Below are 21,852 nucleotides of genomic sequence, written 5' to 3' on the forward strand. Positions count from 1 at the left end.
AGTAAATTATTAAAACACCTTTCAGTTGCAAATGTACACCCAGATATCCTTTTATTTACATAAAACTTACACATAACGTAACTATCTAAAGCCCAGGATGCAGTATTACCATATGCAAACACCACAAGCGGGTGGACAGATGGAAAAAACAGAGTATAGTCCATCATTTGCTCCCGCTACATTAACCCGTAATCTCCTTTGTAAATAGGAAACACACACACACACATATAGATATGTATATATATATATATATATATATATATATATATATATATATATATTTCCCAAGCAAGTCGAAACGCTCTACAGACCCGTTCATTCACAATCATGTGTGTCTGCTGTAGTTTGTCGACTTTGGTCTGCCGCAGCTGAGGATAGAGAATCTAGATGTACCATAACTGTGGCAGTGTTACCGTTTGAGGTGGATCAGTCAACTTTTGAGTTATCTTGTCACATGTAAGTGATGATAGGTACACGGTTTTCTGAGTCAATGTGGACGAAGAGCCAAGAAAATATTGAGTTCAATTCCTAATTGAACTCAATGGTCCCCTGTTTTTGATAAGGATACCCAGTGGTTTACTGAGGAACTTGTTTGCGTGTACTTTTCGTACCAAGATTAATATGATAGGTACTTTAACACATGATAGAAAATGAAACTGAGAAATGTCTTAATGAAGTGTTGTTCTACTACAGCCTCGCCCTTCCAAGGAGTCCCTTGGGAGCACTTTGAAAGGGTAAATTTTATTCATTTAAATGCTAAATTAAAAGTGTTCCAGAGGTGCCCATTTGGGTGGCGGAACCGAATAGTAGAACTTTCCCTTGTAACCATTCCATTGTCTCATTTTCTCTGGAGTACTACATAAAGTGTATCACATGAGCATGCATAAGGAATGATGGAGCTGGAATCATATACAAATATACTCTGAATAAGACAGCATTTCGCCGTAAATCGAATCTCAGTCACAAGATTATTTTTCACGAGTAAAACGTGTTCAAGAGTAGTTTCCATGCAGAGATTTTGAGTCATAAATGAGAGGTTGTTCGACAAAAAAACTTTACGATAAGCACCAGCATTTAAAGATGTAGCCTTGAGATAAAGCTAATGCCATGGATGGTATGACAGCCAAGAAATGTCAAGCACTTTTGGTACTGAAGCCTCTTAAAATCTCTGAGTGTTAAGCTCGCGACCACCGACCTTACCTGAACACCACTTGCTAAAAGCGAAGAGAGGAAGCAACTCCTTTCCGTGGTTGAAAGACGTATGATATATATATATATATATATATATATATATATATATATATATATATATATATATATATATATATATATATACTGTATATGGTTTTACCTTAAAGGATTGATGAAGGTAAACATACGAAATACAGAGTAAAAGTTTAAGTACGACCTGTCCTTGCATAGCCAGTCCCGAAGAAAACTGATTTAGATAAGCCATGGCAAGGGAAGGCATGAAAATCTTTAAATCTAATAGTCTTCATCGGTAACTAAGCAAGCCACAAAATGGTACTAAATTTGTATTTCGTATTCTTATTCTATATTCCTGTTAAGAAAAGTATTTACTTATAGATGACCTCAGTTTAATTTGGTCATTATAGTCATTGTGATACATATATTCACAGGAAAATGAATAGGCCTATTATACTATATATATATATATATATATATATATATATATATATATATATATATACATAACAGGCAAAATGATAGGACTATATATATATATATATATATATATATACATATATATATATATGTATATATATATATAGAATATATATACATATATATATCTAGGTATATATATATACATATATATATATGGCATTAAATTAATTTGCCATAACTATAATACTGCCTTTATTGTGTACTCTCTTAAATCGCTGAATATGTATTACAGTGACTTTTTATCATTTTGTATGACAGACTTAACACTTTTCTCGCTAGTAACTTCACCTCCGTTAACAAAACAGATTCTTCATTCTTACCTCGCAAAGATTAACCCTTTTGCTCTTCGTTATTTTCTATGAATTTATTGTCTCATTTAGTCCGTTGCAGTTGAGACGTTTATGTAAAGTCTTTACCTATTTTTTCACTCATATTTTTTTGTAGTGTTATTCTTGCCTAACATTCAATTCATATTAACGCAAAAAGTAGTTGGAACAGGCAGACATCGGATATATATATAATAATATAATGTAATATCTATATATATATATATATATAATATATAATATATATTATTATATTATTTATATAAGATAGAGAAAATATTTGGGTGTGATACTTAATAAACACCTGTGTTTTTCTTCTTAATGAAAAAATATCTTCATAATTATAGCAGAAGTAAGTCTTTGATCTTTTGCATGACACTTTTATTCCTTTATACCTCTTTCCGACCTTCGTTTTTAGCTTAACTTGATGACTTGCTTTATACTGTTATTTCGGTATGCCTTTTCTACTTAGTCAATCCCCTTTGTTCTCATGAAACCTACTGCTACCCAGAATTGCAATGACGTAATATGCCATCTTCAAATAAAGAAAAATAAGTATCATGCAGCTCTCGGCCTTTCTTGTAAAAACAGATTTGAAATACTGTTCATTATAAGCTGATCCCATTTCTTTTATTTGTATGGGAGATTGTAGAGTAAAGCAAAATTCCTGAAGGTAAAGGTCACGAGATCTTCATGATGAGTCACTATTGTTGGCCGAAAGAGAGGCGAGGACACAGTCCTCGGTGCCCATTTCCTAGATCGAGAAGAAGAAGAAGAAGAAGCAGCAGAACGACAACGGTGGTGGGTGTCTGACAGAAAGTTGTGAACTTGTCAACAGTGAACTCGTAGTCCCTCTGCGTCTTGTCGTCATTTTCTACCTGTCAAGATGGCCTGGACCACAAAACAGCTGATTTTGGCATTTATAATGGTTCTTACGGGGTCGATTAATACCCTTTCTACAAAGTAAGTGGTGAATGAATACGATAGAGTGAATGGTCTATCTAGGAAGGCGTATGTTATTGTGTAGCTAATGCTTATCTAGGCAGTGAGCTGGAGTATGATGGCTATCCTAGATATCTTTTGGTCATGCAAGGATGTTGTAGGGTTGAACCAAGAGTCACGTGATGGATAGGCAATTGCAGTCCTTCACCATGGCCATTTTTGTCACCTTGAAAGCTATGACTTGGCTTGCTAGACAATGACCTTCGTTGTTAGAGCAAATCGTCACATGATTTGTCCCATGCCGAGACCGCATGAAAGTAGGATGATTCCGCCAGAACCTTATGCATATATTATAGTTTAAATATGGACGTTCAAACTTAAATTTAACAGTCTGTTCTCCCCTAAACCCATAAAAAAAGACACGGGCTTTATGTGTAACTAAACATTCGACGAGTCGAAGTGAGACCTAGCCCCTACCTAGTATTAAAAGTAGAGTGCAGATTTTCAAGCCAGTTAACCATTTATCTTTACGTAGTTACTGGGTAATGGGCATATGAATGTTTTTGCTAAAAAAAAAGGCCACAAAAACGTAATGGATCTTAACCTGACTAAACCTAGAGCATCATTGCTTGATTTGGCCGAGATGGGCTTTTCCTCCCTGTTCTTAAAAGGTTTTCACTATTTTTTGCCATTTCTTCTACCATATATGGATAGCTATAGGTACTTTTATGAAATATATATATTTTTTTTATCAGGAGTAATATGCAGGACCTTGTTTTATGGTGTCATTGACCATGAATATCTTCTGAATGTAGGGTAGCTTATGCATGCTTTGATACAAAGATGATAACACATTGCTTATGCTTTAGGGTTGACCTCTGCATCTTTTGAGCTTAGTATTGTTTGTAAGACTTCCTTTGATTACAGAGATAGAAGAGTTGCCTTTCTGTTTGGATGTTGCTCAGTGATCTTTATCTATAGAAGGGAAATTGCTAATTGTGTTGATTTTCTGTTAACAATGTAAATTATGGTCTAACATCATCAGATATAGGCTAGCCTATCCACTTTGACTATGAAATGAGTTGTGTATACCTAAGTAGGGAAATGCTATCACCTTGTGGTGTTGGAATTGATGTGTTCTGCTCTGTTTTGAAGAGCCTCAGCCCCCTTATTCTTTTTAGGTGCCATATATAATTTATTTCTTGTTCTGCAAATCTGTGGAATTGTTTTCTTGACAGTCTTGTGGATACTCATGAATAACATTGATCCATCCACCCATTTTGAGTTTTAAAAGAGGCACTGTATGCAATGTAATATTTATGCTTCTCCGATAAGTTATTATGTATTTTAGCTTCATGCTGAATTGTATGTTATCTTTTTTTATTTATCCTTTATTCCACTGTTCTTTGTTATTTATTATTGTTAAAACAAGTCATATGTGGGCATTTGGTTTTTTGGAAAATTTTCCTTGAATGGGAATGTCCATTTTGTTTTGTTCAAAAAGTTTTCTCCAATTTGCAACAGATGTTCAGCAAGTATGTAATGGACTTAGCAATCAAGTTCACAAAATTGTGAATAAGTGCATTTATAGGACTAGTGTATTTTATATACAGTGTAGAATAGTGCAATGTGAATTCCTTTCTCTTTTCTTTTTAACTTATTTGTGCTAGATCGTCCGTCCTGTATGACTTCAGAGAATAATATTCATGTGGTGTATGGGTCTTTGGCTGTGTTTATAGATTTCCATTTATTACTATTCTGTACACATTTCTACCCTAGCTGTGCATTAGTATATCAGTTGTTTAGCCCTAGGATGTTCAGGTTAGTTTACCCTTCCAGGCTTTCTGTGTCTTATGTCAGTGACGTACTGTATTTGTTCTGTTTTGTGCTTTTCTTAAATAGATTAATTATGTTTAATTGCTAAGTAAATTGGCTCTGAGGTGTTTTGATTTTCTTAACTAAGCAGTGCCATGTTGCATGAAGCTTCCTGCAGACCTGTGTATGGATTTGTATTTTTTTTGCAAGCACATTATATTTAGTCTTGAATATAGCTTGGGATCTTAGTGGTTCCTTTTATGAATTAAAGTTATTAAATGTAATCGATAATGTCTATATCCAAAGCTATCAGCAATAGCAAAATATTGAATGAAGGCTATTGGAATTACATAAGAGTTAATCTGATGGAAATTTAATGTCATTAACAAATATAGATAAAGCATCATTTCATTACCATGCTGCCTTGAGATTAAAATGATAAAGATTGTTTTGTAATCAGTGACTCTTATACTGTCCCCCAGGTACTTACAAGTCAAGTACCACTGGGATGAGTCAGTAGGGTGTTTGCGGTCACTTTTTCTCTCCCTACCATTAGTAGTTTGTAGGGCCTTGCCCAGAAAGGAACTGTATTTACTTGGATACTTGCCAGACCCTCAGCAGTTATTTTGTTCCGATATACGTACTTATATTTTCAAAGATGGCGTGGACACAAAAACAATTAATGATAGCGTTTTTGATGGTTTTTACGGGTTCCATAAATACATTATCAACCAAGTAAGTACTACTGTGACTTAGTGATAGTTGTCAAATGCTTTTGAGAAGTAGTCTTTTGCAAGTTCTTTACTAAAATGTGTTATATGATGTTACCTTTTTCTTTATAGTATGTACAGATCTTTGCTCTTCAGTTAATAGGTCTTCGGCCTGGTTATAAAATTTCATTGTTTAATAAGATACTTTACATTTATCACCCTTGATATCATCCAAACTAGGGTGTAGCTATTGAATAGTTCCCTGTTTTGAAAAATTTTGCCTTTGCTCTAGCATTGCTGTAAGTTATAATTAGGTAATTATGTTAGATACGGAATATTTGAGATTCATGTTACCCAAGATATTTTGAGAAATTTCTTGTATCTTAATATGAAGTACCAGCTGTTATAGTTTTCACCTCCTGTATTATATAGTGTATATAAATTATATAATTCCTCTATCGACCTCTAAATTGAAGAGGTCCTATTGTGATAATTATATCTACAGCATTAGAAAATATACTGTATCTTTCAGTGCTTGAATAATTCATCAGATATTTTCATGATGTTTGTTATGAATTACACTGTATATACAACAGGTTAACTAGGAGTACAAAAGTTGAGTCACAGCCTTGTTTCACTCTGAAGTAAATGACTACCTTTTTATATTTCTGTCTGTGGATTCTTCAAAACTTTGCCTACAGGATTCAGAAATGTCTGTGGATGACTTTGTTTTATTTTTACATGTACTATTGCATTTGTAACATGCCCAGAATCCTTAACTTGGACACAAGAAAAGTTGACACATGCACTTTCTCAGCTGGATTTCAAATTTTCTGTTGAATTCCCATGTAATCATAAGAACCCATATTCCATAATCAATTTTTAGTCATGCCAACTTGGTGGGTCTTCAAAAGACAAAAAATTCTTTTGTACATGCCTAGCACACATTCCTCTGACCTGCTAGGTAAGGCATCATTACTTAATACATCTTAAAAGTTGATGTGATGATGTGCTTCTGAGGATTATCTGAGCAGCTTTCCCTTATTGTAAAGTTCAATTAATTTATTTTTCTTTACACATTTGGTCATTTATTTTCTGCTCACTTGTTTTGGTATTGTTGTGATTTCTGCATTCAGAGGATTTGCTCACTTTCAGTAAGTTATTTTTATTTAGATGCTTACATTTTTGCCATTGTTCTTTATGGGAGCTTTGTTGGCTCAGTTTGCTTTTCTTTGTTCTTCATTTAGTTTGTTTTGTATATAAATATTCAGCTGCCTTTCCCAGTACACAACACGAACCAAGTGAATTTTTCTCATAAATAATGGTTATTAGATTAATCCTTTTCAGACTTCCAAAACTGCAACAAATGAAAAAATTTATTTCAAATTTCACAGTTCTACCATGGAGCAATTTTATAAAATACATAAAATAAATAGATGAAACCAAAAAAATTAGATCTCACTTTACCTGTACGTAATTGGGAGAGTTTGTGGTGTATGTGATAGGTAGTGGGAAATTGAAGAGATGTCCTTTGGAAGGGGAGTCTCCCCTTCCATAAAAATGGCAGGCATCATCTACTGCTTTCTTTTGGAGATTCACTCTCTCTCTCTCACTGGAAACCTGTCCAGTGACATTTGTTTTTTCCTGCATTTTAAATTGCTCTTAAAGTAAGAGATAGCATTGTCATTCAACAGATTTACAACCTGGTTTGTAACAGTTTTGGCTGGGTAATATTTTTTAACAAATTTTTGCACTACACTTTTCTTTTACTAGTGAACTAGAGACATTCTCCCATTCCTCCTTGTCCTCTAAGGACATTCCTCAGCTGTTGTCTTTTGTCGCTTCCTCTGAAGCCCCTGCTGTACTTATGTGGTGAGCTCTGCCTTGTGCAATCTGGCTGAACAGAAAGCATCCAATTTTCTGTTACCCAGTCCCAGACCCTTGAGTAGTGATGGAAGATGCTTTTTAATGCCCCTGGGACAACCTGTACATATACACATTTACTCTGTTGCAGGGTGATCTACCAAGTATTCATTACTTTAGGTCTTCAGATAACTTTGGTGGATCCTTGTTGGCCACAAGCCGAGTAGTATCTCGATCTGCCAACTGCTGGTTGAAGCACCTAGAGAGCTGCCCCTATAACCCACATTCATAAGTACCACAAGCTGGCCACACCTTGCAGCTTCACACTTGGAAGTCATCCAGCAGCTCCTGCAAGAGAATCTTTTCAGCAGGTCTGCAAAGGATATGTTCGTGTGCCTTTATCGATCCTCAGCAAACATGTACTAAGGAAAGTGGGCCATCTGTGATCGGTGTTGTAGAAGGGCTCTCAGGTCAGAGCATCTGCTCAGGTGATTGCAGATGAGTACATCTACCTTCACTGAGACAGTAAAAGACTATCACTGAGCCTTGTTGCAGGTTTTCAAGTTGAAAGGGGGAGTTGTTTATTCTAATGAGAAGTTTCAAGCAGTCTTACTCTCCCTGGGAACTTTGGCCTCTTAATTGAGATGTCCCTTATTTTGCAGAGTCTCACGAAGGTGCCTTTCAAGCCCCTTTTGGATGTGATGCATGTGGACTTCATTGTAAAGTTGAAGGTTTGCATATGCATTTTTCCTGGGTATGCTTTAGGAGTATGTTGCATTTAGCTGTGATTTGTAGCCTCCATTTTATCAGCCATAGAAAAAGACATTACTTTGTTTTTAAGAAGGTTTTGCACATTTGCTAGCTAAAGATGCTAAATTACTGCGTTCTTATTGGAAGCCAATCTTGGTATCTAAAAATGATGTATGTAATACTGTATATGAAATTTCTATTGAAAATTCAATAATTATTAACAATCCAGGTATTTGAGACCCTCATGATGAGTAGGAAGAACGCTGTACTTATGGTACTTTGGCATTTCTAAGGAGATGGCCAACAGCAGCTTCTAGGTTTATTAGAAGTGAGATTAGACAAGGCAAGTAATTTTGTTTGATAAGAAAAAAAACTGGTAAGCAGATATGATGTAAGGTAATCCAGTGCTGCTCTCAAATTATCTTTTATCAGAATAAACTTCAGGGTAAGGATAAAGGCAGGTTGGTGTTATAGAGCAGAAAAGATGATTTCATTATAAAGTGTTTTTACTTGACCTAATTTGTGTATATGATACTGTCACTTGCTTTCTTGTAATAGGGTGCCAGTTCATTTGTTAATCTACTTGTTTATTAGTGGCATTACGTGACTGTTGCTGCATTTAATGAGAGTTGGCTATTCCAAGCCTTTGTTTGTAGAATATGTCGCATGGTCACCTTTCAGTTGGCTTCATGCCTACTCTACTGTAGTAATCCCTTTTTGAGATTTTTGTGTTATTTTAAAACCTGCATCTTTACAGTTTAGTTATTGGCTGGTCTACACCCCAATTTTTTTACCCAAAGAGAATAATTGTCATGCAGTATTTTTCACTTACAAATCTTATCAGCGTAACCCAATTTGATTCTCCTCTCTTTTTCTACATGTTAAGTCATGCATTTTTGTAGCTTCTGGTAGGGTTCATTCTGCTCAGCAGTAATTGTTTTTGCAGAAGTAATGATGTTCGGAGTCTTTAGCCTGAATGGGCAGATGGTTTTTTTGTCAGCTAGAGGTTTAAGATGGTTTTTGTTTTCAGTTGCTTTAGGCATAGTCTCTTTATAGATCATAGATTCAACTCATGTATGAAAGAATCAAATATATATTAAATTACATAGAATGTTACAAGTGACAAATTTAAAATATCTTGTAGCAGTCATGGTCATTATTTTTTTCTTAATTATGATGTCTGAAATAAAGGGTTTGGCTTGTATCGTGTATTTTGTAAAGATGCATGTTTCTTAGATACAAATGATATTATAAAGAGTACTATTAATCCAGTTTTGCTGAAATAATTAAATGGGTTATTTTTGATGAGTGGTGAGGTATAAGTATTTCAGCAGTGGTGGCAACACCCATACAGTTAACTACTATTACTCATCATTTGAACTAGACTATTGAGACAAGCTTTTTAATTCTGTGGTGTTGTTAAAGTACTTTATGATAATGATAAAATTATTCCTTTGGATTCAAGTATTGCCCTCATTGTGAAAGGTGGACTAAAGATTAATTTGCAAATGGGTTTGCATCTATGATAAAATATAATTTTCTATATTATATGTTGACATTAAAATCTTGTAAGATATTTATGAAAAATCTTGTTGTAGAATGACAGTATTAAAAACTATTTATTTTTTGCATATACTGTTTTCTTCCCATACTATAATTTTTTACGTCATTAAAACTGTAAAGGGTGCTCAAACAATATTATGTTTTAGATGGGCAGACACGATGAAAGCAAGTCACAAAAATGGCGAAGAGGACAGTTTCAATCATCCGTTCTTTCAAGCAGATGGCATGTTCTTAGGTGAAATATTATGTAAGTAAAATAATTTTCTTAGTATTCCTTGTAAAGTTTCATGAATTTTATTAGTTATTAGCCAAAGTCTTTTTTTGTTTTAAATGTCATTTATTGTGCATTTTATGTATTTACAGCTTGGGTTTGTAGACGTATTGTCTCCTTTTATTTGATGTAATACAGCAGTTCTTTGCAATTAGTCCTTATACAAAAGTCAAGTACATAATGCCAAAGTTAGTTTGAACAAGTTCAGACTCATTACTTTCCTATGTCCAAGTCACTGATCAAGGTTATATTCCATAAGCAATCTCATAATTGTCCAGTAAGCTATGTCTTAACTTATGTTAATGAACATTTTCTTTTTATTGTTGAAGGAGGTACGACATTCTTGTAAACTATATTATTATTTATTACATTACATTTTATTGCTCCTTTTTCTTGTAAAGGTATGGTGACGTTTTATGTTCTACGTTGTATTACTCGACGACAGAGGCAGGAACAAGTTGAAATGTCACCAAGTAGTCAAGAGGTAGGACTTCTCAATAACTTTTTCCTCTCTTTGACTTTATATTACTTTACATATTGCAATACACTACCTGAACACCCGAATTAGTCCTGGTCACTGACCAGACCAAACTATATCCCCAAAGATTTACTCACAAAGTGGGCAATTTTAATTGTCAGTGCTACCAATCTAGTCAAACGAGTTACCTGAGGTCCCATTGGCAACGCTGCTGCATATACCAGCCACTAGGGGCCGACAAGTTGGCCGTGCTGTGCGGAGGTAATCTCACATTAGGCAAACATTTGGTCTTTTAGGCCAACCCCCACTCAAAGATTTTTTGCTTTTGGATAACAGATTACTACTTTGGCATGTTTTTAATGTCTTTCTCCTGGAATTACACTGGATTTTGGAACATCTCTCCCAATTTTGACTACTTTGGACTCGCTATGGATGAGAGGCATGAAGATGTCGTCATCTGCTAGCGCCTCTGCTTCCGTTTCATCTACAGCTTCAACGACCAAGCCTTCAACTGCTGGAGATGTTGGAACTCATCAATGCTACACGTCCTGCAAGCATAGGATGAGTGCCCTTAAACACGACCAGCATTCTCTTTATTTTTATGCACAAAGGTTCAGTTGTAGTGTCAGTCAAAGATGGGTTTAGGGGTTCAGTCAGTAGATCAAGAAGTGTTAGAATCAGAGTTATTCAAAAATGAGAGGACAGGTTATCAACCAGTATGTCTAGCCTAGGTTCTAGCCTTATGAATAAGTTAACCAAAGGCAGAGATAGTGGTAGTAGTAATATAGTAGATTCTAATCGTTCTTTCTCAGCCCTTCGGTCTGTTCCAGAACCAGCCCTAATGGGTGCCAGGGGTCATGGAGAACCGCAAGCCTCAAAGGTAGGATCTGTCGGCCCCCTGACGAGGAGCAGGCAGTGTTGGCAGCGGATTTCTCCCTTTCCCCTCAAGGTGACAGTTCTGAGGTTACTATAGAGTTAGATACGACACATTGGTTGGGTGGTCTTTTATATTTTTGCAGTGTATGTGATAGTTGAATTGTTTTTCTGGTCCTTTGGTTTGTCAGTTATATGCCCAAGGCAGGGGCAACTGACTACTTGTATGTTTGGTAGTCACTGGGTTCATGCCTTGCTGCAAAGCCCCACTGTTGTAGAGGTGCATCTAGCCAATTAGCCTCACCCTACATAGATAAGATGAGTTGAGTACTGTCTAGAGGCAGTGTCTACCTCTACCTGTAGCACTTCTCTTAGGTAAGGAACATCAAGCGTTGTACCAATGGTATTTTTGTTCATGAAACTTACCTGTCAGATATATATATAGCTGTATTTTCTGAAGTCCGACAGAATTTTAAAAACTTCCGACACACGCAGTGGTCGGCCAGGTGGTTAGTACCCATTCCCGCCGCTGGTGGCGGGTATCAGGAACCATTCCCTATTTTCTATTCATAATTTTTCTGTCGCCGGTGCTGAAAACACCTGTTTTATGCATTCAACTTACCTGTCAGATATATACTTAGCTATAGACTCCGTCGTCCCCGATAGAAATTCGAATTTCGCGGCACACTCTACAGGTAGGTCAGGTGATCTACCGCCCCGCCGCTGGTGGCGGGAATAGGAATCATTCCCGTTTTCTAAGACAGATTTTCTCTATCGGCCGTGACAGCAACATTGTTGTTGTTACTCCTGATTTGATTTTCGTATTTTTCATCGCTATTGATCTTCTAAGCCGGTTATTTTGGTGACGTATTGGATCTTGGTTTGGCATACTCTTTCGTGGACTGTTTTTTTTTTTTTGACTTGGTTTTGGATATTTCTCATGATGTCGGATTCTAGCTTTACGGTTAGAAGACTGTGTAAATGAGGGATGCATGGTGAGGATACCGAAAGCTTCGGTATACCCCTCAACACAGTTTTGTAAGGGGTGTAGAAGGAATGAATGTTCAATTTCTAAACAACTGTGATGAATGTGGTAAAATATGAATGAGGAAGCAATGGAAGAACTTTAAAATTCATAATTTAAAACGGAAAAAAAAAAAAAAAAATTAGATATGGATAGGGCTAGGAAGGCTTCCTCCAGAAGCGTAGTAGGTCTCGCTCTAACGAGCCTATTAAATTAACACCTAACCCTAAACCTCTATCTTCTTCCTCTAGTACTAAGACTGCAAATCCGGCAACGGAAATTGCAGATCTTAAAGGCTGCGCTACAAAGGATGGAACGTCAAATGCTGACGTTGAAAGGTAAGCACAGTGATAGTGAATTAAGTGTCCCTAGTGCAGTGGGGAGGGTGGCGTCTGATCGGCTCGTCTCGCTCCCAGGCCTAGACCTCTTCCAAGCTCACAGGCCCAGAGGAGAAGGAATGTCGAAAGCCTTACGGAGGTTACGGAGAATCCCCACCGATCAGGCGTCCCCTCGGCAGATTCTGTGACGACCCGAACTGCCAAGGATCGCTATCGAAAAAGCATCCTAAAGAAGTGTTTTTTCTTCGTCAGATTCTTCACCGAATGTAAGGGGATGGAGTTCTGATGAACTGTCACGCCCTTAAAGAGAGTTGGAAGGCTCCTACTTTGGATTCAAGCCCTGAGCTTTTCTCCGATCTATCACCTTGTGAGAAGAAGAGAAGGAGATTGGTTCCTAAACGGAAATCGGAGTTTCCTTCCGCTTCGAGACATGCCTCACCTGAATCAGGGAAGGAAAAAGAGAGTGCGGCTGCAAAAATTATCCTAAATGTGCAGGAGCAACTTTCAGCCTTAGTAGGAGTTTTTACTAAGGAAACTCCCAGGAGAAAGGACTCTTTTCTTCCTATAAAGAAGACGAAGGGAAAGAAAGAAGAAACGGAAGTTTCGGCTTATACTCGGAGGAGTATGAAGAATGCGCCAAAAACGCCAACCTGGCGCAATGCGCCAGATGCGCCAGATGAGTTTGAGACTCCATACGAGTCAGAAGAGCCAGAAGCGCCATATGCGCCAGAAGAGCCAGCCTGGCGAAATGCGCCAGAAGCGCCAGAGGCGCCAGATGCGCCAGAAGCGCCACCCTGCCGAAATGCGCCATATGCGCCAGAAGAGCCAGCCTGGCGAAATGCGCCAGAAGCGCCAGATGCGCCAGAAGCGCCACCATGCCGAAATGCGCCAGAAGCGCCAGCTTGGCGCAAGGAATCACGAGCGCCAAACCCGGCGCAATGAGCCACAAGTGGCAAATAAGAGACGGAATTATTCCAAAAGACAATTAAGCCAAGAGGATTTGTTTAGCTTCGGAAGGATAAACCAAAAACCTTTACCTGACAAGGACTCTAGTTGTCGCACAAGCGGCCGTATTCCTTGTCAGGACATAGGTGGTTCCGGAGAAAGTGATAGGAGAGGACGTCCTTCGTCTGACAGGAGAGAAAGGTGTCGCACAAGCGGCCATCGCTCTTGCCAGGAGAAGGATAAGGTCGTTTTGCAGGATCAACCTATCTCTCGTAGGGACGCAAGTTATCGCACAGGCGGTCGTCGTTCTTGCGAGAGTGGGGTGGATGTTGCAAGAGGCCAGTCTCCTACTGGAAATAAACAATCCTCTTCGGAATTGGATTTGGAAGAGATTTCGGACTCTGAAGATCACTCGGCTCCGGGTTTGTCAGATTACAAGACTAGCAGCCCTCTTACTTCAAGAGTTTGGGGACTCTTTAAGCCCTACTGCTCCTCCTTCTCCAAGGTCCTTGTTTACAAGCACGAAGGTCCCGAAACAATCATCTTTTATTAAAATGAAGCCAACCATTTCCATGAACAAGGCTCTCCGATTCGTAGGAAATTGGTTGGAATCCAAGGAGAAGGCGGGAAGACAGTCTTTACCTGCCCTCCTTCCAGACTATCAGGGAAGAAGGGAATTTGGTACGAGACGGGCAAACCACGGGGTCTAACTCTCCCGTCCACTGCTGAAGCAGATTTTTCGAATCTGGTAGATTCGTCTAGGAGACAAGCCTTGTCATCAGCAAAGATCACATGGGGGACTTCTGAGATGGACCATCTCCTCAAGGGATTGTTTAATGTCTTAGAAGTTTTTTTAACTTCTTAGACTGGTCCCTTGGGGTGTTGGCCAAAAAGACACAAGAGGAGGAATCTCTTAGTCCAGAAGTCCTTCATAGTGTTCTTTCCTGTATGGACAAGGCGGTTCAGGATGGATCAGGAGAGGTGGCCTCTCTGTTTGGAACTGGTATTCTGAAGAAAGAGAGTCTTGTTTAGCTCTTTTCTGACGAAAGCAGTTACTCCTACTCAGAGGTCATCTCTTCTGTATGCTCCTCTGTCGGACCAATTGTTTCCAATTATCAAATCTTGTAAAAGATATTTCTCATTCTTTGACAGAAAAGGCCACACAAGATCTCTTGGCCCAATCTGCAAAGAAATCGAGGACTTTGGTCCTATTAAGAGAGAGACTCGGGCCCCTCAACAGCCCTTTCGAGGAAGTACCTCGGCCAGACCCTCTTTTAAGAAGAGAGGAGTGCAGAAGAGAGGTAGGCCTTCCTTCAGACCTATCAAGAGAGCTAAATGAGACAACAGTCCTTCAAGCACCGGTAGGAGCCAGACTTCGGAAATTTTCCGAAGAATGGGCTCGGAGACAGGCAGAAATTTGGTCCCTTTCCGTGGTAACAAAGGGATATATGATCCCCTTTCGAGACATACCTCCCTTGACTACGAACCGAGGGAACTGTCAGCCCATACAGGGGACCCTGCCAAGAAAGAAGCATTATTGCACATGGTAGAACAGATGTTGCAAAAGGAGGCCATCGAAGTGGTTCGGGATCCGCATTCCCGAGGATTCTACAACCGTCTTTTTCTGGTTCCGAAATCCTCGGGAGGGTGGAGACCGGTCCTGGATGTGAGCGCATTGAACCGATTTGTGGAGAACACAAAGTTCTCTATGGAAACATCAAAATCGGTTCTTGCGGCTCTTCGTCCAGGAGATTGGATGGTCTCCTTAGATCTACAAGATGCATACTTTCATGTCCCCCTGCATCCATCATCGAAGAAATATCTCCGATTCATGATGCAGGGGAAAGTATACACCTTCAGAGCCCTATGCTTCGGCCTTTCAACGGCCCCTCAAGTGTTCACGAGGCTAATGAGGAACGTTGCGAGATGGCTACATCTAGAGGGGATAAATATATCCCTTTATCTGGACGATTGGCTAATAAGAGCAAAATCGGAAATTCAGTGCTTGAAGGACTTGGAGAAGACTTTGAACTTGACAAAATCTCTGGGACTGCTCGTGAACCTCGAGAAATCACAATTGATCCCCAGACAGGACATAGTCTATCTGGGGATACAGATGGATTCTCGGGGTTTTCGGGCGTTTCCATCTCAAGACAGAATTACTCGAGGCTTAGAAAAGATCTCGAACTTCTTAGGAAAGAACGGACCTCGGCGAGGGAATGGCTCAGTTTGCTGGGCACCCTTTCCTCGATTAGAGCAGTTCATTTCCCTGGGAAGATTATTCAATCTCAGACCTCTGCAATTTTATCTAAAGAGGATGTGGAGTCAAAAGACAGGAGACTTGTCAGACGTTTTTCCCATCCAACAGGGGATAAAATCAAGACTAAGTGGTGGTTAACCCCATTAACAAGGAACGAAGGGGTGTCCCTCTTGATTCTGGAACCCTCACCGAGTGTTGTTTTCCGCGATGCCTCGGAAACAGGTTGGAGAGCAACACTGGGTCCAAAGGAAGTAGCAGGTGTTTGGTTTGGACCAGACAACAAACTACTCTGCACATCAATGCGAAGGAGCTCCTGGCAATTCATCTAGCCCTGGAATACTTCGAAGCGGAAGTCAGAGAGGCGGTAGTTCAAGTCAATTCCGACAACACCACAGCTCTGGCTTACATCCGGAATCAAGGGGGCACTCACTCTTTCTCGCTGAACGAAATAGCGAGAGCTCTATTAACCTGGACAGAGGAACGGGGCATTATTCTGCGTACAAGGTTTGTCCAAGGAGTAAAAAACCTAAGGGCAGACAGATTGAGCAGAAAGAACCAGGTTCTCCCGACAGAGTGGATGCTCCACTCAGAAGTCTGCAGACAAATATGGTCACTCTGGGGGAGACCCCAGATCGACCTGTTTGCCACGTTCCTCTCCAGGAAAATAGACAACTTCTGCTCGCTAGAAGAAGATCCAGAGCCACAGCGATCGATGCCTTCCTCATGGATTGGTCAGCATAGATGCATACGCCTTTCCCCCATTCAAAGTGCTGGGGGAAGTAGTAAGAAAATTTGTGGCATCGGAAGGAATGAGAATGACTCTAATTGCTCCCTCCCTTTTGGCCTTCCCGAATCTGGTTCACAGAGGTACTGGAATGGACGGTGGACTTCCCCAGATCTCTACCGACAGGACAGATCTGCTCAGACAACCCCACTTCGAGAGGTTCCACAAAAACATCCAAAGTCTCTCCCTGACTGCCTTTCGACTATCGAAAGACTGGTCAGAGCGAGAGGCTTTTCAAAGAAGTGGCAACTTCAATTGCCTAGAAGTCCCGCGAGAGCCTCTACCCTGCGGGTCTACCATCGAAGTGGGAAGTTTTCCGTAGATGGTGTAGGTCGAAGAAGCTGTCCTCTTCCAATACCTCTGTAACCGAACTCGCGGAGGGATTTTCTCCTCTTCTTAAGAGAAGAATCCAAATTGGCCGTATCAACTATCAAGGGATATAGGAGCATGCTCTCAGCTGTTTTTAGAAACAGAGGGCTGAATCTCGAGAATAATAAGGATCTTCATGATCTCATCAGGTCTTTCGAGACTAAGAAATTGAGATCATCGATTCCCCCGAGTTGGAACCTGGACGTTGTCCTAAAGTTCTTGATGTCGGACAGGTTCGAACCTATAGATAAAATCTCATTCAGAGATCTTACTAGCAAATGCATATTCCTGTTGGCTCTAGCAACTGCTAAGAGGATCAGTGAATTGCATGCTTTGGACTCTCGGGTGGGATTTAGAAAAGACTCGGCTGTCATTTCTTTCAGGATCTTTTCCTAGCGAAGAATGAGAACCCTTCTAAACCTTGGCCTAGAAGTTTCGAAGTCAAGGGACTCTCTTCCCTGGTAGGAAGAGAGTTGGATCGGTCCCTTTGCCCAGTCAGGACCTTAAAATTTTATTTAGAAAAGAAGACACAGCTTCAGGGATGTCGACAAGGTCTTTGGTGTTCGGTAAGAAACCCCAATAGACCGATGTCAAAGAAACGCACTGCATTCTTTGTCAGAAATGTAATTAATTACCGAAGCTCATAGGAATTGCCAAGAGAACTCTTTAAAGCTGCTGAGAGTGAAAGCTCACGAAGTACGGGCTGTGGCAACTTCCCTTTCTTTTCTTTTCGAAGAATATGTCCATGAGAAACATTTTAGCAGCAACTTACTGGAGGTGCAATTCAGTATTTGCATCCCATTATTTAAAGGATGTTAGAATAACATACGATAAATGTTTCTCTCTTGGACCTTATGTATCAGCGGATACTATGCTGGGAAATGGAGCAGACGCTGATCCTTAAATTTGTTTTTTGTATATTTTTAATTAGTTATTTTTATATTGTTTTTGAGTTGTGGGTTGCTTGAAAGGATGTTCGGGGATGACTCCTTTCAATCGTAGTACTAACCCCAATAAGGATCAGGTGATCGGGATTAGTGGCGTGCTCTATGATCATGCCAATAGGCAAGGTGTTTTGTCATGTAAGTGGATAGGACCCCATTGACAAAGATCCAACCTAAGGTCTGAAGCGTAAGTGGGTAAGACCCCCCCCCTGTAACAGACCATCAAGAACTCTTCGCATGAGGTCACTACCTCGCTGAGGCTCTTGAAGCGATACGGGCTCCTAGGCAGTAGCCATGAAGTCTTTCGCTAACACAGGTAGGAATCAAGGTTTTTAATTTTATTACCTACAACATATGTTGTTTCCTGTCTATTTCAGTAGATTAGCTGTCTCTTACCCTCGCCAAAGGTGCCAATCAGCTAAGTATATATCTGACAGGTAAGTTGAATGCATAAAAATGTTATTGTCATGATACAATAAAGTTTTATGCATACTTACCTGGCAGATATATACGGTGTATGGCCCACCCGACCTCCCCTCAGGAGACAGGTGGAAGAGAAAATCTGTCTTAGAAAACGGGAATGATTCCTATTCCGCCACCGCGGCGGGGCGGTAGATCACCTGACCTACCTGTAGAGTGTGCCGCGAAATTCGAATTTCTATCGGGGACGACGGAGTCTATAGCTAGTATATATCTGCCAGGTAAGTATGCATAAACTTTATTGTATCATGACAATAACATTTTTCAGTACCCTCCGTCTTAGGATTTTGGAAACTTCATTGCCGCTAGTATCCTAATTGTCTTTTGATTTATTTACTTGGATTTTGTGGCTAGGCATACGCTATCTTAAATTGATTTGAATTGATTCATTTTTGCTTAAAATATCTGAATCTAGTTAGGCTAGTTTCAGACGGGTTGTCTGCAAAGATAGGGTGTGGCTACCGAAAGCTTCGGTAGATCCGCACTTGGTATGTACGAGGGTATGGGTCTTCCTTCTTTGTTTGAGATTGTCATGTAAGGAGTGTGAGACTTTGTCTATTCCGTAAGGAAGACGTATGATTCGATGTACGCAATTAAATCATAAACATGTCTAATTCCGTAAGGAAGACGTATGATTCGTATGTACGCAATTAATCAGTAACAAAAGTCAGGGTAGTGAACCTGCTAACCTTCCTGTAGACTTTATTTTGCCTAACCCTGTAGTAATGGCCTACGTGCTATGAATATGTCTACGAGAGGTGCTCGCTCTTCTTCATTGCTGTGAAGTGCTACTTCTGTAATTGTTACTCCTAACCCAGCAGTATTGCCTTCGGGCCCTAAGCAGTGTCGTAGAGGAATTGCCCTTTCTCTTATACTCTTTCGATTCGTAACTTAGAATCGAAAGTGCTTGCTTTAGAGAGTAAAAGTGAAGTGCAGAAGTGCAGTGATACCCCTTGTGTAGTGGAGGGTGCGCAGATCGGCCACTCGTTTCGCCTCTAGGCCTGGACCTCTGCTTGACTCCCAGGACCTGGGGAGGGAGCATGTCGAAAGCCGAAGGAGGGTTACAAGGAACCCCCACCGATCTGGCGTGCCTTCGGCAGTTACTGATGAAAATCCCCAGACTGCCAAAGTGCGTGCGCGTGCACGAATCCTGAAAGTTTGCTTCTCGTCCTCCGAAGCGTCCTCTCCGTGCAGGGGTTGGAGCTTTCGGAAGGACTCGCGCCCTCTAAATAGAAGCTTTATAGAAGAGGACGCTTCACGTCCTCTCTCTCTCTCGTTATGCGTTTCAGTGAGAAGTAAGAAGGCGAACGTCGCCTGAACTCGTGTCCGTCTTTCACCGAGAGAATACGTAAAAGAAGTCATAGTAGCAGGAAGCTTTTGAGAGCGGACGCCTGGGACGCTCGGATGGACTCCAGGCGCGCGCGAGTGCACGCCAAGGCGCGCTCCGTGCGCGCCAGTGGACGCCGAGTGCTCCGCGTGGACGCCGAGCGCGCTCCAGTGGACGCCAAGCGGCGCTCCAGTGGACGCCGAGCGTGCACCAGCGCACGCCAGGTGTGTCGCCTGGCCTGAACGTTTCTGTTGAACTCTTCAAGCTCTTGTTTAGATTTGGGCCTAAAGAATTTTTACCTCTACCTTCGGTGATACCTTCTACCTCACCTGCAAAGAATGTGAAGTAGGCCAGTGCTTCGGAGGAAGCTTAAAGTGAACAGACAACTTCTTCTTCGAAACCCAGCAAGACATCGGGTTTCGTGAATTCAAGAGCTCTCTGTCAATTAATATTGCTTTTCGCATAGGTGGATGGAGTTAAGGAAGATCTCGTTTGCTCTACCGCAACCTTTGGCCATTCTGCCAATAAATTTAAGTTGCCACTACCGCAGTCAAGACTTTGCGCTAAGGCAGTTACGGGTTATGTAAGGCTCGATGTCCTGCACGTCAGGACTCTCGCAACGTTCAGTAGGATTCTTGCAAAGGCACTCATCAAAAGGACGCTCTTCAGGAAAACGCAAGACAGGACTTCCTTTGCCATACTGCCAATAATTTTTAAGCTTTAGCAGGCATTAGTTGTGATACGGGAGGAAGCTGGTTGGAGAGTTTCTTCCTCTTCCCAGGATAATTTTCCAAGCTTTTTAGCCCATCTGAAAGGGTTTTTTCAGATGATATATTTTGTTAGTTTCTAGTCGGGACTACGCTGCCGAATTGAACATCGTCGTCCTACTTGCCGTAAGCCCAGTCTCTTAACAGGATTCTGCCCCTTCCCTCGTTTGAGACGGGAATCGGAAAATTAAATGCTCGACTCCCTGGATTACGTTTGTCAATCCAGTGACTTTCCCCCATTGACAATATACTTTCGTTTTGTCAAGTAAGTGGGTATCCCCTCTTTGACAAAAATATCTCTTTGTCCCGTAAATGGGTTAGTTATCATGACAAACATCTCATTAACTTGATATTGCGTAAGCGAATAAGCTCTTATCGACAAGATTCGGAAGAGCTCTCATTCGTCATTCGCAGACTCGTATCAAAGAAATAGACTTGTAGACTACGTCAATGAACGCTATGTCCAATAACATAAGAAGCTTGAGCTGACTGCTTCGACTGCTTCGATTCTCTTAAGTTTTGTTCATGAAACTTGCCTGTCAGATATGTATGTAGCTGTATTTCCGAATTCAGCTATATATATGTCTGCCAGGTAAGTAGGAACAAACTTTATTGTGATATAATTTCATTTTTTGCCTTGCGTTATTTTACTTCTGGTTGGTTCAAGTCATATACGCTTGCTGTAGTTACCTCTTGGATGGCAACGAGAGGTCTGTTTGTCTATTTTAAGGACATTTAATCGTTACTCCCTGCAGCCTAACAGGAGTTTCCGATTTATCTTTTACCGTTGTATGGTAGTGTTCTGACGACACAAACGCATCTATATATTTAGCGTTTTCTGTTTCGCTTAAATATACCAGCTTGAGAGTCTTTCTGCTCAAAAAATAACGGACCTATTTCTTCGTAGAATAGGGTAGCTGGCAACCCAGACATAAAGTTAAGAGACGACGTTCGTAAGCTGCTTGCTGCTGCTGTCACGCTGTCTGTCCTCCAGTCCAACCGAGCCAGTATTCAGTGACAGATCGTGCGCTGTCATGCGCGGTAGGTTACGTCTCTCTCTCCTGCGGGATTGACTGACTAACCGTATCTCTGTGCTGACGGTTACGTCTCTCCTGCGGGATTGACTGACTAACTGTATCTCTGTCCTACAATCACGGACTTTAGCCTGCCGACTTAATGTATGCAATTTTTCGTAAGTTTTTGATAACAAATATGAATTGGGTTTAATTTTAACCCTATATGGCATAATGTTGACTAAGGTTTACAATGAAAAATAATGGATAGATCAATGTTGTTTTGAATTAACACATTGAAATTTGCTTGAGTTACTCCTT

The 21,852-nt window shown here is 40.3% G+C and overlaps 1 protein-coding gene across 2 annotated transcripts in view; it reads left to right on the forward strand.

The window, feature by feature from the left end:
* Window positions 1-2,764: 2,764 nt before the first annotated feature.
* The window catches only part of LOC135198495 (solute carrier family 35 member F6-like), a 46,953-nt gene continuing 27,865 nt past the window's right edge, over window positions 2,765-21,852 (forward strand). Inside the window, exons 1-3 of one of the 2 annotated variants that reach the window (XM_064226090.1) lie at window positions 2,765-2,978; window positions 9,805-9,905; window positions 10,331-10,413. In XM_064226090.1, coding sequence (XP_064082160.1) covers window positions 2,902-2,978; window positions 9,805-9,905; window positions 10,331-10,413 — 261 coding nt within the window. In that variant the 5' untranslated portion in view covers window positions 2,765-2,901. Of the gene's footprint in view, window positions 2,979-5,303; window positions 5,508-9,804; window positions 9,906-10,330; window positions 10,414-21,852 lie in introns of those variants that run through there. The other variant, XM_064226091.1, reaches the window with a different exon arrangement.

This window comes from Macrobrachium nipponense, chromosome 22 (assembly GCF_015104395.2).
Source record: "Macrobrachium nipponense isolate FS-2020 chromosome 22, ASM1510439v2, whole genome shotgun sequence".
Taxonomy (NCBI): Eukaryota; Metazoa; Arthropoda; class Malacostraca; order Decapoda; family Palaemonidae; genus Macrobrachium; species Macrobrachium nipponense.